This window comes from Aptenodytes forsteri, unplaced genomic scaffold (genome assembly GCF_000699145.1).
Source record: "Aptenodytes forsteri isolate BGI_AS27 unplaced genomic scaffold, ASM69914v1 Scaffold336, whole genome shotgun sequence".
NCBI classification, from domain to species: Eukaryota; Metazoa; Chordata; class Aves; order Sphenisciformes; family Spheniscidae; genus Aptenodytes; species Aptenodytes forsteri.
In genome coordinates, this window is record NW_008794911.1 from 6155578 (window position 1) to 6172969 (window position 17392).

The 17392-nt window shown below is 35.8% G+C and overlaps 1 protein-coding gene across 1 annotated transcript in view; it reads right to left on the bottom strand.

Moving 5' to 3' along the window:
* The window catches only part of CACNB2 (calcium voltage-gated channel auxiliary subunit beta 2), a 90124-nt gene that overhangs the window by 22116 nt on the left and 50616 nt on the right, over positions 1-17392 (bottom strand). The window contains exons 4-9 of the mRNA XM_009275233.2: positions 15561-15697; positions 13687-13763; positions 9620-9753; positions 6055-6135; positions 5681-5739; positions 2301-2410 (exon numbers count right to left, since the gene is read on the bottom strand). Coding sequence (XP_009273508.1) covers positions 2301-2410; positions 5681-5739; positions 6055-6135; positions 9620-9753; positions 13687-13763; positions 15561-15697 — 598 coding nt within the window. The remainder of the gene's footprint in view (positions 1-2300; positions 2411-5680; positions 5740-6054; positions 6136-9619; positions 9754-13686; positions 13764-15560; positions 15698-17392) is intronic.

Sequence of the window (17392 nt, forward strand, 5' to 3'; positions counted from 1 at the left end):
GTTGGGTCGACGGTTGGACTCGATGATCTTAGAGGTCTTTTCCAACCTTAATGATTCTATGATTCTATGAACTGAAATACTGTTCAATTCAGTACCAAATTTCAAAACCCTGCTAGATTACTAGAAGTATGGGAGTATTACAGCTTCTGAAAGAAAAGGTTTTGAGAATATTTTAACATAGGTAAAACTATTTTTTGCTCTAACTTCATTGTTAATATGACCTAGTTGCTCTAACTAATATTTCCCAAGATAATTCAAAATGATTTTATAAATCAGTTAATATTTAGAACAATTATAAGCAACTGAAAACCTGATCTGTAGCAGGAAATCGTAGGTAATAATAATAGGCCTGTTACAAAAACTAGAGAGACATATCTATCTATCTGCGTATTTACATATATACATAATCACTATCATCTTTTGGGTGTCTCCAACTGAGGTTCTGTCAGAACTTCCATTTTAAATACCTCTATCCAAAAAATACCTTGACCCAAAGAAAAGATGTTGATGTTCTTAAGGGTAAGGTTACCATGAGATAAAGGTGTACACGCTTGGGCTGCATTTATTTTTTATAATTTTTTTTTCCTGTATAAATTTTTGTGATAGCTGTTTTACATATATGAAAATATGTTAGCATGAGGCATAGATGATACGCTTTTTACTGCTGCATATATTTGTGCAGTATTGCACAAAATTGCACATGCTTTGATGTTCAGGTTGGGAAATTAATCACCATGGTTCTGTTTGTTCCACGAGTGGGTGACCTCCATCTTTATTATCAATTTTCAGTTCTATTCAAAACAAGTGACACTTGTTTTAATAACTTTTCATTAGCTTTTTAAATAGACTTTGGCGACAAGACTAAAATTCACATAAAAGAATATTCTTGCGTGTAAAGATATTCATTATGTTGTTACAGTACACTGCATTTTGATATTTGAAAACACTTAAATTAAGACATACTTTGAAGCTATCAGACTACTTGCAAGTAAAGATTCACAGCCTCCACATAGTTGAAAGCAAGGGTTTTAAGAAGCAAATTTTCAAGAAAGGGAAGTCAAACTTTTTACGGCAGAGAAGCTCATTCTAAGAAGGACAGCTATATTAGGCAAATGTTAAATACTCAAAGTACAGGTGTACTCAGAAATTTTCTTATAAAACTGATAAAGAACCCATTTCGTAGGATGAATGAGACTCTCTTCCTGTTCCACAAATTTTACAAGATTTCAAGATACAATGCTGTGTTCAGGGGAAACCAAGCTCTCTCAAAGGTTACTAAGAGAAATCTGCAGCCTCGTAAAGACAGAGGCCTGGCTGGAGCATTCACCTGCGATCTAGGACATTAGAGTTCAAGTTCCTGCTTTTTTTATTTGAGCAGGGACTTGAACTTGGGTGTCCCGTATGTCAGCTGAATGCCCTAGCACGAGTATGTAGATTTCTGGTAGTATTTATCTTGGCTACCTCCAGGTGTCCCTAACACAGGGAATGAGCCAGCTGCGGCAGCAGAATCTCGCATATAATACACCTCGTGCTAGAGGAAAGCCTGAGGTCAGTCCACATGAGCTGAGACTCCAAAGTGACCACCGTTTCCTGTTTACTCTAAGGACACCTTGGGATGACAAGCTCCAGTGTAGCTATCTGTACTGCAGATGGTGACATTTAGTTACATCTTCCCAGCTAAGCTTGTTTTTCCTTCTGGCTAATAAATGTTTAATTACTTATACAACTGGACAAGCTTCAGTACAAAAAGACTCATGTGAGATGACAGATATGTATACTATGAACCTAGCTGTATAGTTTTTTTAAAATGTCTCCCCTTTTCCATCCTTCATTTTTTGTACCAACCTCAGCATTAGTTTAAACTGCTATTACATTCAGAAAAAGTGTACTTCAATAATTTTTTTCAGGTCTATTATCAGTAGCTATCACTACTAGTAATCTTATCAAAGATAATGCATAACATCAATAATATCTGTATAATTTCAGGTATTCTGAAACCATCACTTCTGTTTAACCAGAAGAATATCTCCAGATTTTATTTACCTTATGGATGGCTACTTCTCCCCACTGAGGCAAACAGCAGAACATGAAAACTGAACATAAGCAGGATTAACCAAAATCAGCACTATATGGAGTTTATGGAGTAGTGATTTTAAAATAATTCTAGTGCCAGGATTTCTGAATTATGGGAATCGTGATTTTCTCACAGCAGAGAGAAGGCTATTTTTAGCTTACAGATATGAACTGAAAGTAGCGTACTTTACAGCCAATTTGTAGATAGCATCATTACAGGTACTTACCCAAGCTTGATCTTGTGTTAGATCGCTCTATTATCGCATGCTTACTGGGGTTGTTTAATACTGAGCGTTTGGCAAGTGAGATGTCTGCTGTGACTCGTGTAATTGATATACTGCAAAAATAAAATACAGTAAAGTAGAACAGAATGTTATTTATTTTGCAGGGATGTGGGGAGAAAAAGAGACTCGATTAACGCTAGAAGATGGCCAAGACTACAGGAAAACAAATTCTCCTCAGCAGCACAGTATGCTTTGCACAATGTGAACAGAGAAGAAACTTCAACTAATACCGCTACAAGAACTATTGACAAGACACCCCCCTTTCTGCACAGTACTGAAATGCAGTATGACCACTGACTGCAAAGCTACACGTCTGGGGAGAGGCAAGGCAGGAGGAGGTCAGAGACCTGCTGCAGAAGATGGGACTTCCCTGGGGGCTCCAGGCCTGATGTGGTTGGACTTTGCACCAACATCCCCAGTATGAATAGGCTGGTTTCTCCTTTCCCTAATTTTGATTAATTTGTTGAAAGGTACTAAACGACAACCTGGCTCACTTTAACCATATGTGTAAGACACATAGGGATATGCAGACTTAACAGGTAAAGGTAAGGCTTAGCAGGGAAACTAGTACAGCCATATAACTCTTATTTTTATTGTTCAGTTTACTAGCACACGTTTTTTAACAGAGTGCAAGAGTTACCTATAATTTTGCAGAAAGATCCAGCAATATGCTGGCCACCCAAAAATGTGGACTGCAACACAGAGAAGCAAATGAAAACTCTGGGCTGAGTATCTGGCCGGCTCAGCTTTGTGTTTATGAGAAAAGATGAGCCAAGAAAGAAGTGGTTACTTCCAGTTGTTTGCACTGACCTGCTACATAACCTTCTGCATATTCTTCTTCCTAGGAAAACAGTTAACTCTGTTTTGCTTTACAGAGTCAAAATGCACCCTTTGGATAAATCCCCTTTCAAACTCTCTGGTCTAATGAGGTTTAGGGGTCACATTTTTCCAGTGCTGAGAGTTAAATCAGACTGATGATACTCCCTTGTTCTTCTATGTATGATTTTAATTGCAATGTAAAAGGAGGAAATGGATTTGCTAAGAAGAGGGAGGGCTCCTCTCTAGTAAGCACAGTCAGATGCTGTTCATCTGAAATATAACCAAACAGGTCATTTCCCAATGAGCTCAACATGTGTATATATTTATCTAAAACCCTATAAAATGTAACAAAGCCAGAAGTTAATACAGAAAAACAGAATTATTTGCATAATACTGATTAGTAAAATATTTTTGGAAATTCAGGCATTATTTAACTTAAGCTAAAAACATAACCAGAGATTGCGATTTCTGGCACAGCTCCTCACAGATAATGCCATGAGTCTTAAAATGAAATCCAACTCCCAATTCGGGGTACTCATTAGTTATCGTTATTTGCTAATTGATGAACACTACAAACTTTTACGGCTTTTTGTTTTTTGGCTGTTTTTTTTCTTTCCTGGCAGTCTTCCTTGCAATAGAAAATAATTTTTCCCTTTTTCAAATGCAATTATGGTATATTGAACAGAGCTAGGTTTATCATTCTAAAAATGCTATTTTTGCTTTTAAGATCTTTTAACATCTTTTTAAGGTCATTTTAATGTCTTTTGAGATATGTTACACCAGGAAGAACAAGTCTGCTCTCAAAACAAAGGGTACGTGTATTCATATAGTGAGACAATTGCTATGAGTTCCCTTTTTCAAATGCAATTATGGTATATTGAACAGAGCTAGGTTTATCATTCTAAAAATGCTATTTTTGCTTTTAAGATCTTTTAACATCTTTTTAAGGTCATTTTAATGTCTTTTGAGATATGTTACACCAGGAAGAACAAGTCTGCTCTCAAAACAAAGGGTACGTGTATTCATATAGTGAGACAATTGCTATGAGAGTGGGGACAGCTTGACAGCAGAATGGCAGTGAAAGCAGCAGCATGAATCTAAGAACCTCCTGTACAAATTTGTTGAGGACCTTGAGTACCAATTCAGATTGCTACTGAAGTTTGGGATGCTTCAAATCTGCTACTATAGATATCAATTTTATTGAGAGTATTTGTGGATTCACCCTGCCACAATTGGATCTACAACTGAAAATTAGCTATGCTCTAAGATACTTTAAGACATAAAGATGCAACAACATTTTTCTGCTTGCAACACTCACTATTTTGTTAACTTCCAATTCTGAAGGTACATATCTAAGATTTGACAACCCTGACTAATATAAAGAGGGACTACTAAGTCGTTAGGTCTCAACATCATCATTCTGAGTGAGAAAATCCAACAGCTTAAACCACAACGTCTAGTATTTTAAAGAGCTGAAGTTATTGACAGAAAACCTCAAGCTCCCTCTTAAAAGTTTGACAGCACCAGGACAGATAGAATAGTGTTACTGCTCTGCCCACTTCCAAACTAAATGGAACATTCATTGAAGTTACAGAAATTATAACAAGACCTTCCCGTTTTCTCAATTTCCCCCCCCAAATGTCAACCCACTAGCACATATTAATCCGCGGCCTGGTCCAGTAGCAATACAATCACATGTGGAGAATCCACCTGATGTCTCTGGTCCATGGGTCCGTGATGTTTAAATTACAGAACATGCTACTGCTTCTAGAGACAGATTGTCATTTGACATTTGTACTACAGTAATGCCTGGAGGCTCAAATACAAATCAGATTGGACCTTGCCGAGTATGCTGGGGGGGGACAGGCTGTACAGCACTCGGATCAAAATCCAGCAAAGTGCAGCCTGTCTGCTACCAAGGGTGACCATATTTCAGCAAGGGGGGGGACTGACACCCCTCCCCAGCAGTCCTTTTGAGACTTCCCATTATAGAGTCCAGCACTACTGTCAAACCTAGCTCCCAGCTTGAGGGATCAAGAGTTTGACAATCATATACATTAGACAGTCTGAATCTCATAACACTCTTTCCAAGTTAGATGCCACTGTAAGCAACTAGAGCTGAGATGGAACGGTGGCACCCATCAGCTTGTGTAGAACCCAGGAAGCATTGATGAGATATCGCCTAAAAATACTTAAACAAAAGATTTTTTTAATAGTACACATTTATTAAATCTGTAGATAAACATCTAGCAATGCAGAGTATGAATGTCAGTCATGAACATCCTTTTTTCCACTCTCAACATATATAAGCTCTTGAATACTTCCCACTGCAATACGGCCTCAGTGTGCTCTGCTAAGGAAGCGCTATAGGCCACTGAACAAGGAATTAGCTGCCATTCCTAATTTTCTACACATATTTTGCCAAGAATATCGTTATTTCTTAAAAGCTGGTAGTACCTAAACAGGACCTGAAGTCAAGTAGATTTGCATTGCAAAGTACTTACCGCCCTTCGAATCTATGCTTTAAAAAATCAAATAATGCTTTTTGCATCATATCTGTTACCTAGAAGCAAACAAACAACAAATTAATAATCACATAGGAAACTCATAACACCTGATGCTAATAATAATATGTAATAAAGTTGACAGTAAATCTTATATCTGAACAATATGATTGGAATGTAAGTAATTTATTCTTAATCTGAATTCTGATAGGAAATAAAATACATGTAAGCAGGTATCTGGTAGAAATAAAAGCTATCTGTATTTTTGTCTATGATATAAATTATGTTATTCAGCTGAACTACCTTTGAACATTCAAATATGAATGAAGCACAATATTTTTGGCAAAAGAAAACGATTCACAACGATCGCTTACCTCGTATCCCTTCAGAGAAGGCCCCACTAAAACTACTGGTCGCATAGAAGGCACTACATCATAGGGAGGGATGTGCTCTGTCTGCAAAACAGAAAAAGCTTTCAGCATCGCAGCACCTAGAGAAAGTATTACACATTACTTACAATATTAGGAACTCTGAATTTCCAGTGATGTCACCAACACAGGAATCATGGATTCAATAACTTTTCCCGAAAACTGGTAGTACAAGATAAGGACATAACAGGTTCAGGGATTTCTTTTGAAAAAGCTTCTCTCTGACTTTTGGTTTCCTTGCTGTTTTCATATTTGCTCTGGATAGCTACAAAACTGTTATTCTGGAGACATTCACACGTCCCACTCCATAATTCCTAACTGGTTAATTGCAAAGGTTATTTCCAATAGTTAATGATTTGAAATGATTGACTCTAGAGCTGTGACATCTGCTTCCCACCAAAATTTTACGTAGGCAAATTATGAAGGAGAAAAATAAAACAAAAAGGGAGGGGAAAAGCAAAACACATCTCTTTTTATGTTCAGATCTGCCCACTGCTTGACAAAACATTGTGACACCACTGCAAATTCCCATGGGAGCACTCATAGTCTGACTTCCACATTTGCATCCGCAATTCACTTGCAAATGAAATAAAAATAATGACTGATCAAGTTTGTATTTATAGAAAATTTTCATAAACAGAGCTTGGGATAGCAATCCTTCCACTTTGGGAAGTTCCCGTCACCACCCAAGATTGGATTCTGTTAGCACAACATTCACCAAACTACTTACTGATGTTAGCACAACACTCACCAAACTACTTACTGATGTATCGTGCACAATTTGTAAAAAGTATTTTAAAATACAAAGATAAAAAGATTGCCTGCTTCCAAAGATTGCAAAAAATTTTAACGTTATCGAAATGATATAAACAAATTAAACTGGGTTTTTTTCTTTAATAAATGGCTATTCAATACGTATCACCAAGAATGTATCTTATCAGAACGAGTTTTTTGTTTGTAAGGGAGGGTTTGGTTTATCTTTGTCTTGGGGAAAAAAATGATTGAAATCCAAACCCAGGAACGTGTGGGTGATATGGAAAAAGGTATGCCAGATCTATTTTTCAAATACCAACGTAGTACAAATACATCAGGCAAGATCACAGAATACAGTCATTGTTTGTTGTTTCAGTACTCAATGTATCCCAAGGTGTTTCACAATAACATTAAAATAAGTATATACATTCCGAAACACAAAAACACACAGACAGACATTAATACAGTGACAGCACAAAATGCTACACAAGCAGCAGTCTAAAGCAGTCTAAAACACGGAAAACATTTTTGCGAATGTTTTTCAACGTAATTTATCTTATTTTTTGTTACCTGTAGCTTCACCAGATAATTAGTAACATAAGAATGAATACTAGTGCCCAAGGCATCATAAGCATGTGAAATGAACTTATTTTACACAGTGCAGAATCTGACTCAACACATTTCAAAGCAAAACCCTGCAATTATGCTGTGCCAGTATCAAAATGCAGCCCTTCACTGTTCTTGCTAATACTACTAATAATCTGATAAGGATATTAGAGACAGACCCTAAGAAAAATTCGTTACAGATGTGTAAGTGCTTACAGCATGAGTGTCCTGATGCAACAGATCTTTGTCTTAATGTGGCTGACTCAACCGAAGGTATTCATGCTAAAAGTTAACCAGCTATTTGAAAGTTAGGGAAAGCACAGAAATTACCTTATTTGATGGAATACGGGGTATTTTTAAAATCTGTTCTGTCGAAACAGGCATTTTTTTTTCTCTAATCTTTACAGCTTGAAGTAATGAAGCTGTCAGCAGAAAATTGAGTAAAAGTTATCTAATGGAAGCATTAAAGTTCTTTAATTTAGCATTAGGGAATCTAATATTTTCTAAGGGACTGGCACTGAGCTATACAGCTTTCACTTGCAGATTCAAGTTCAAATATGAACTTGGAATAAAGTTTAGTTTTGACCATATGGCTTTTGCTCAGTGGTTTGACTATGTATGATAAGTTTGGGATGCCCATCCAGTATTTACTGTAAATGTCAGTATTACAAAAACCACTATAACCAGTAGTGATTCTGATACAGAAGGAAAGAGGCACCACAGAATGAAGAGGGAGATGGGACTACCCACCATCCAGGTCCAAGGTGGTTCATCTAGAAGTTGCATCTTCGAAAGATGTTTACGCAGATAGCATCCAATACATGCCAACATGTATTATTCAACATGTATTATTCTTCCTTAGCATTTATACTTCGTTATAAATATGACTGAATAAGAAATTACTCAGAAGCAAGAAACTGCTGTTGATTTCCATAGTGGACTGTGAATGACGTGGTACTTAACAGACCCTACTGAAGCAAATACTGGTGAGTTTGGAAATGAGAAGGATCCAATATTATTTAAAGGAGTTCAAGAGAAAAGAGAGAGAGAGAAAAAGTTTTATTTACTAAACATGAGAGCATCCACAGCAATGGCAACAGTGTCACTTGGCACTGTTTATAAGCATTATAACAGTCTGTTGTTATTTGTAGATTTAAGTGAGCGGCTAAAACCAAATGAACAAGAGCTACGAAGACTAAGATTTAAAAACAAAAGAAATGTGGTATTTCACCGCATAGTTTGGCTGCTACCTAATGCCTTGATAACTTATTCCAGCAAAGATCCTAGAAATGTATTGCAGTTTGCTGTAACAGGAAGCCAATTTCGTAGTTATCTGGGTTATCTATGGAGAGACATTGGCTCTCCTGGGAACCACCAGTACCATTTCCAATAGCTGAGATACTAAGAAAGTCTGACTGATGGATGGCAAGAACATTTGGCTGATAATTTATACATGACAACAGGAAAAACTCAAAATAAACCATCAAAACAAGTCTGCGGTTTTCCACTGGTCTTGTTTACCTGCAGATTTTGCACCTAGTGAATTAGAAGTTTAAATACTGACTAAATTAAAAATACAATGGTTTTGACTATTTGTTTTCTAAGTACAATCTGAGTATCTGATGAGATTCTAGTAATGTTTTCAATAGATTGAGTTATAAGGAAAAAAATAACTTGAGAAAGATAGAAATAGAAAGAATAAGCATGCACTAGAGAGGTGCATTATATGGATTTGTTAGAAATAAATTTCTCAAACTTTTAGAAGGCCTTCTAAGTGTGTCCTATTATTCCATCAAAAAGGATAAGTACTGTAGCAGAGTTTCATGGACGCCCTGAACCTGGGACTGTTTCTTTTCTTGTACTGAATCCACTAACAGCTTGATACATTTCTTCCTTAATTCTAGAATAGCTGCATTGTTAATCTGGGGTAATAATGCTAATGATGCCAGTGGCAGGATAAACACAGGTAATGTCAATATAAACTTACCGATTTCTGCTTCTGCTTAGCTACAGCAGCATGGAAAAGAAACAAAGAACAACAAAGCATGCATGTTATTGGCTTGTCAAAGGACGCAGACAGTTAACAGGACTAGAAATGTGACGCAGTGCAGGTGAGCAGGTGGACAGATGGGAGCTTGGAAGTCGGTGTTACCTTCTTAAAGAAGGGCATTCTTTTCTCTTTGGAGTGGGGTGATGTTACACTGTTTGCACTGGGTTTGGGGGAGCGATGGTTTGCTGGAATATCATTTTCTTCTGCATCTAAGCCAGTGGCATCTATGTCTATAGCTATATACAGACAAACAATTCAGAATTATCAGATGACAGGGAAAGTAAAGATAGGTTAAAAAGGAAATAACAGGTAAAGAAAAATAAAACTGTCCAGAGTAATAAATAAATAAATAAAAATTAAAAAATCAACCATGAGTACAAAACACAATAAAACAAAGGGAAAAATTTAAAGGTGCAGTACATTAGGATTAGAAGACAGAAGGCAATCTGTAACAGCTACTATAACATTTTCCTCTGATCCCCTTTTACACAGCTACATCAGACATACACAGAATTACTCTTACAAAACAGAGCAATGGCCAAGTTCTTTCTTGTTACAGCAGTGTAAATCCAAAGTAGTTCACTGGAATAGATAAGACTTTCACCAATGTAAACACTAGAACTTGGCCAACAATATTTGAATTATTCTATAGCAATGAACACTAATTCAAAATGGGTATCATCAATTGAAATTTGACATGTCACTACCATGTCTATAGGAAATTAAGAAACAGAAGAAAAATCACTTCTGAAGACAAAATCAGCCTGATACTGGTACAATAATATCTACATTTATCTCAGGGTGGACTACAATTGGCATTTTTAACCATTTTAACTAAAAATGCACAGTAGTCATAAGATACATTTATTAGAAATAATAAAAACAGACCTACTAATAGTGAAAACTAAAAAGAATGGGTAGCAGAAGAGAGGAAATTGATCCCAGCTTGTCTCAGAGACCTGGATCCTGTTGTAAAGAGTGAGGATGTAGGCAGGGCAAAATGGAAGTGAATACAAAAAACCACTCCTGTTCAACCTTTACCGCAAAAGAATATACAGCACACAGCACTTATACCATACATATAAAATATTTACCCTCTTTAGCAAGTAAGTAACAACAGTTTAAGCAAAAATCATCATGGACTCGGCAATAAATACATTTTCAAAATGCAAAGCCATGTTATCCTGAATGCTGAGTCCAACAGATACCTGCTAACTACATCCGAAACCAAACCAAACCAAACCAAACCAAACCAAAAAAAAAAAGCTTTCTTGTTTACAATGCTCAATCTTGATCTTAAGTAATGTATAAAATTTGTCTTCAGAAAGCAAGTACATACACAAAAGTGATCCACAAACAAGCTGTGCAACACCATCCTTGTGTGTAAGGATCTTACCCACCTCTGGACACACACTGGTAACATATGCTTATCTTGCCGTGCCGTTATGTCGAACTGAATCTAATTCTAAATAGATGTGTAAGCAGTACCGTTTGCATTGACTTCATCCAAACTCATATTTAATCATTGGAAACTATTGTGAAACCACCTTAGTGACCTGCTTTCAGCTGCTTGATGAGCGGGACATCAATTAATACAGCGGCATGTGCTATTAAATTATGCAAAAAATAAATATTTCTGTCAAGCCTACATGCAGCTACTGATTTAAGAGACGCTTGGGACAGTGATCTCTTCTGTTTGAGTAATGTGTATTTTCCCATTTGAATTATCCACAGATCTAATGCCATGATGCCTGACAATCCTTGAGTTACAGAACTGTACCTTTGAGGCTGCCCTTGCCAGGAAAACCTGTGAGTAGATCTGCACCCTGTTTCTATACTCCTGCTTCTAAAAACAGCCACAGAAATCACGTAACATTTTCTTCTAGCAACACTGTTCCTTCATCCTCTTCATAAGTATAAAAAGAACATATTATCTTTTTCTTGAATACAGGCCAGCACAGATGCTATAAATCACTCATAATAAGGCATATTAAAACCTTTGGTACTATGTTCAACTAAAATAATCAGTAAAGAAAGATCAGGGTTGTTAGGTTTTTCCTGTAAAAAAGAAATGCAGCATTTGATCAGCTAGATATCAATATCTCCTTTTTTCATTCTCAGTCTTCACACTATGTAACATCTTCTGTGCTAGTTCTTTTACTGTTAATTATCTTTAGTTCATTGGGTTTTTTTCAAAGTCATTTTCACCATTATCCTCATCCTGTTTGGTGGCTCATGAGGACTGTATGGATTGATTACTATATCAATACAATATTGATTATTTATATGGCTACGAGTCTCCTTTTATGTTGTTTTTCACTGGTTCTTCATCTTGTTTGGGTTTTTTTTGGTTTTGTGGCACTAGTTTATATTGGAAAAAAAAACCTGTCTCAAAGTAAAAAAATGAAGTTAGCTTATTCAGTTACAATCCCTTCAACTCATTAAATAATTTATGTATTTGTCATTTATTATACTTTCAAAAAGAGGAGGCCTGGGAACAATCATTGAACTGTACTTCAAAGTCACTTGAGTTCTTGTGTTAGTCACAAACTATGCCTCTTTCACCCTTCTAGGGCTGTCTTAAGAGAAGCAAAAAAAAAATACTGCAGACCCAAAATCTTAAGATTACAGAATAAGCTAATGTGTACCATTCATAAATATTCTCCAAATCTTCAGTGTAACTAAATAAATTTAACCAGATTTTCTTCCTTCTTCAGAAAAACAGGTTTCTGAAAACTACTGTCAAAGAAATGAATCAATGCAATGAAAATTACAGCATCGCTAGGAATCAGTCAGTTGGTAACCAAAGTAGGCTGCCCATTCTCTTACCTCTAAATTCTGTGCAACATTCTGAAAATTTCATATGTTCTGCTGTTCAGGTGTTTTTAGGATACAAAAAATATAGCATTTCCGATGCTCTAACTATAAAATTACAACATAGGCCAATGGACACTTTCTACTGCAAAAACGCAGTTGTTTAAAAAGTGGGTCTTAACAGTAAATATGACAGTTTAAAGCCATCGTAAAATAAAAGATTAAGGTGTGTTCTACAGACTTGTGATGGAAACATGTTACTAAACTAAAAATATATTTAAAAAAAAAAAGGGAGGTAGGGAACTTAAGTGGAATTTTGATAAACAAACTGCAATTGTAATAAAGTTGGTTGTTACAAATTCATGGTTTCACAAGACAGACAGATATATTTTTCAAATAATTTAATCAAATTAAGCTACTACCATAACTTGATTGAATTCCTGTCTCGCTCTTAATGTCCATGTAAATACTTTAAAATCTTCAGGATCATTTTAAGATGCCTGCTCTGTAGACCAGGCTCTATATAAACTAATGCGATTGGAAAATACATGTCTTTGCCTCAGCAGACAAGGCACTAGCAACGTTCATTAATATTTTCCGATTTCGGGTATTCAAAATGTACATGTTCTCCCTCAGGAGAAGATAAAACATCCAGCAACGCAGCAGCTGAATTTAGTAGAATTTTTTTTTTTTTTTGGTAATCTTCTGCTATGCTTTTTTCAAGGAGCTAATGCCAGTTTCCTCCACCAACTCGCCATGTATTTGCTTCATACCTCTTGAATCCAACCTAACTGAAGTTAAATGTCTGTTGATGCTCCAAGTACAAAACAGTATTTGTGCAAAATCTGTCACAAAAGGCAAAAAATATCCAGTATGCTAGAATTATGTGAAGCACATCCTCACGATTAGAATTGCGAAACTGAAAGTTCCTGTTATAAAATAATGCCATTCTTGATGCTACTGCAGAAAGCTCTTGGGAATTTTTATTCTTATTGCTGCTTCTTCTGTACCAGAAGGTGTTTGTTGTTCAGCAGGAGTGCTCAGACCAGTCCAAATCTCTAACTATCCTACTTTATGAACGCAGTCTGATAATTTTATTATGTCCTTGCTATAAAACACGGTGGTAAAAGCAGAGAGGGAATTTTTTGGATTGTTAACAGCCCTATCATTGCCTGAATTTGCTGGCATTGACTCCATTACTTCAAACCTACCCAAACCAGCCTTAGAGGGCAATGCAACCACTCAACCTTATACCTATGAAGTACAGGGAATAAGAAAAATAGGACTAAATGTATATAAATTTTAACTGATTAGGTTCATGAGTCCATAAACCAAAGGGTTCATGACCTACTCACCAGATGATGGAGGCGTCGATTTTCTGGAACTAGGAACAATGTCACCCAAACTGGATGAAGAGTTTCCTCCTGATTTACTAGAGTAAAGCAACAAATTAGTCTGATGTTTAATAGCTTTCTCAGTATTTATTCTAGTTGATTTATTACCTGTCTTCTAAATGAGCTGCTAGCAGAGAGACAAACAGTATTTCTGGCAGTGGTATAAAATATACATCTTACACAAAACATGTGTACATTTTGAGGACTGAGGAACTGCAAACATCAATCACGCTCCTTGTTCTGATGTGCAACTTCATTCTGCTGCATATGCTCTCACTACCTCATGATCTTAATGTGATCCAATTATTAATATGGCTACTGATATATAATTATTAATATTACTACTTATTACTAAGATTAATTCTTAAGCCAGTGAGCACATCTGTTTCTTTTAACAGAAGAGTTATTGATAGCTCCCTAGTGAAACTGATAGTGTCTTTGCCTAACGTCTTTTCAATTCAATTAAAGTACAAATTCTTTTGCTGTCTCAATACCAGGTAGCACTTAGGAAAAAAAGTCTGTCAAACAAAGATAAAGCAGTCTAAAGTTTTGTCAAGTCCTGCTTTGTGAAAACCTATCCAAGTTGTGAAAATGAAACAGTATTTTTAGTCATTTTATTTCAGTTACCATAACGAGAAAAGCACAGAAAAGAATTTAAGAAAGGCTGTTTCACTCTTCAAATAATTCATGTGATAGTACTAGTTTCCAGTTTCTCCATCTTCAAATATTAATAAGCACTAAATAAATGCATTTGTGGCATAGGACAGTGTTATCTCCAGTGAGAAGTTCTGGAGACTGGAAGCCTTCACAATTTGGAAAGGGACGGAATCACTGGGTCAGATTTGGTTGTATCAGAAGTGTCACAAGAGGAATAAGGAACCTGACGTCCTCCTGCTGAGGACAGAACACTCATAGGAAAGGCATTTCACAGCTGGCGAATGCGGCTGAGCACTGCAGCATCCTGGTCTCCTCTTAGCATAGACACGCTCTTCAAACTCTGTTGCCCCTGCTATTGAAGTAGGAAAGCCTTTCCGGCTTCCCAAATGTTTCCCAGATGTTTTCTCAATTCCAGCTCCATCCCACTCAGACATACTGGAAATGTTTCCTATATACCCAAAGGGAAGCAAGTGGCATTTGCTTCCACATGTGTTAATGTTTACTGGAAAACAACTTTATTAAGAATTCTACAGTAAAGATGACATTATTACCATCTCCTAGTATTGTTCAGTACATTTAGATACTGAATCTTTATTTTTATGTAATGATGGCTGCGGTCAGAGACAACAAATGACTTGACATGAAACTTCCATCGTAAAATGCAGTATTCTTAAAAGCTGTATTTGTAGGCAATGAATTTGACAAGACCAAAACATTTTTTCCCTGAGAGCTAACTAACAGGCACTGGCTTCAGCTTACAAATAAATTCATCTTAACATTTTCTGTAAGTTCTCAAAATCAGCTTTAAAAGTGTTTAGAAATTGTAAGATCATGAAAACAAGTAACAAATGTTAAAGAATTTAGGGAGATCAATTTTTAAGTCAAAAATTGTGCTTGCACATGGTAAATGTACTAACTGCAATGTATATTTGCAAATATTTTATAAAAATAAAATGGAATAATAGCCATTGTAGACCACCACAGACCACCAGTCTAAATATCTTTCTCTCTCAAATGGCAATGACATTAATTATATAAATAAATATTACTTCCTTCATTGATTCAAAATGTTTGTAGCTGCCAATTACAATAATTAAACAGAACTATAGCATACACAGCATTAACTTCCAAGTTGTGTGACAGTCATGCTACTATTTTTAATGATTTGTTGTTATTACCTGGAATAGAATTTTCCTTGTTTTGCCTTTTGTTCATCCTGCAGCCTCATGTTTTCTAGTTTGACTGGGCTTGGTATGAATCCTATTTCACAGCCTTCTTTTACCAACCGTCCTATCCACCAGTCATTATTAAATTTCTACAGATAAAAAAAAAAAAGTCATGTACTAAGAAATTACTGTATTTGGGATCATTTTGTTATTATTTTTGATTTGCAGCTAAGCCATTTTATGTAATTCTTCCCTGCAGTTAATCACTGTACTATGTTATTATGGCAATGAAGAATTGTGGTAATATTCAGAAATACATTAAAATAATTATACCTTGCAAATTATTAAAATGCTATAGTACTTAAGCAGAAACCTTCCTTCATAGACTGCATGATTCTCCCTGGCTGTTATTTCCACCCATTTCACCATCTTTATTTTTTTCTGCTTCACAGTCTTTTCTCCTCATACATGAGAGCTGCTTTAGTCCTCCCTTGATGTTTCTCCTTGGTGGACATCAGAGATTTCTTCTGACCTGCTCCTACCCACTGCAACAATCTTTACAGCTCTGTAATAATCTATTTTTCTTATTCCATTATATTCAGTTCTCTATTTAAAATAAAAAATACTACTTCTAAAACTCCCCCGCCTCTCTGAACTCACTAAAATCTTCTGAAATATGACTACATTCCACTACTTGTATATGCTTTACTGCATACAGCTCATGTGATCTGCATCTTAAACATAGAGGATAGATTCACAAGGAATGGCTATCTTTGGATAACTAAAAAACCTTACAATTCTACAAATGCACAAGATGGTCCAACTAACTGCATTTCAGCTATATGAAATACGAGATAATGACTACTCTGATGTAATAATATTTATTCATACACACAGAGGGGGTTTTCTTTGGTTGTCTTGCAGAGGTCTGTAGAGCAGAAGTATTTGCTTTTTCCTTTATTATTTATTCACCATTTTTGGATGAGAATAGGTAACTTATGTATGGCCCCACATGCAGTACTCTAGGAGTTCCATGGGAATAACTACCATCAAATATGAATTTTGGATAATTTGGATTATTTATGAAAACGTACGAGAACATCTGAATGGAAAGAGAAGTGCATTAAACATGCACTATAATATCTACATTCAATGTTTAATTATTTAAAAAGCAGTTTTAACAAGTGTACAGTTAGGAGTAAAACATGTAAAATGTGTGGGCTCCCATAAAAAGGAATTAATTTCACCGAGAATACAACGTTGGTGAATCAATGATACACAACCTAAATTGCAGTATTATCTTTCATTTTGGCTACTACAGAAATGTTGTGATGCTTGAAACCAACTTTAAGATATATAGCTAACAAGAAATAAAGATTAAAATAAGTGCACTTTTAAGCTCATAAAATATAAGGGGATCTATAACATTGATCCAATGGGATGCCTTTATGAGTAAGAATACCAATATTTAATAGGGAGCTAATCTGGAATAGCAGTTTCTCAAGGCTGTATTAGACTGAAACATGTTATTAAAATCATAACCTTTCATTGCAAAATACTAACTAAAGATATGCATACGCATTTAAAATATGTTGTAGGATAATACAGGTAGAGGAAGACTAGAGCAATTGAGCCAATGGAGGTTGCCATTATATGGATCTGCTCTATGGTATACATGAAGTCTGCAGAAGTAGTATCATTAACTTGGTAAAAGGAAGAGATAGATACTTAAAAAACACCATTAAATTAAAATATGAACAGCCACTACTTTTTTATACTGTCCTATAGTACAACAGACTACTACGCAACAACATTAATTTTATTCTAATTGATAGAAATGCTAA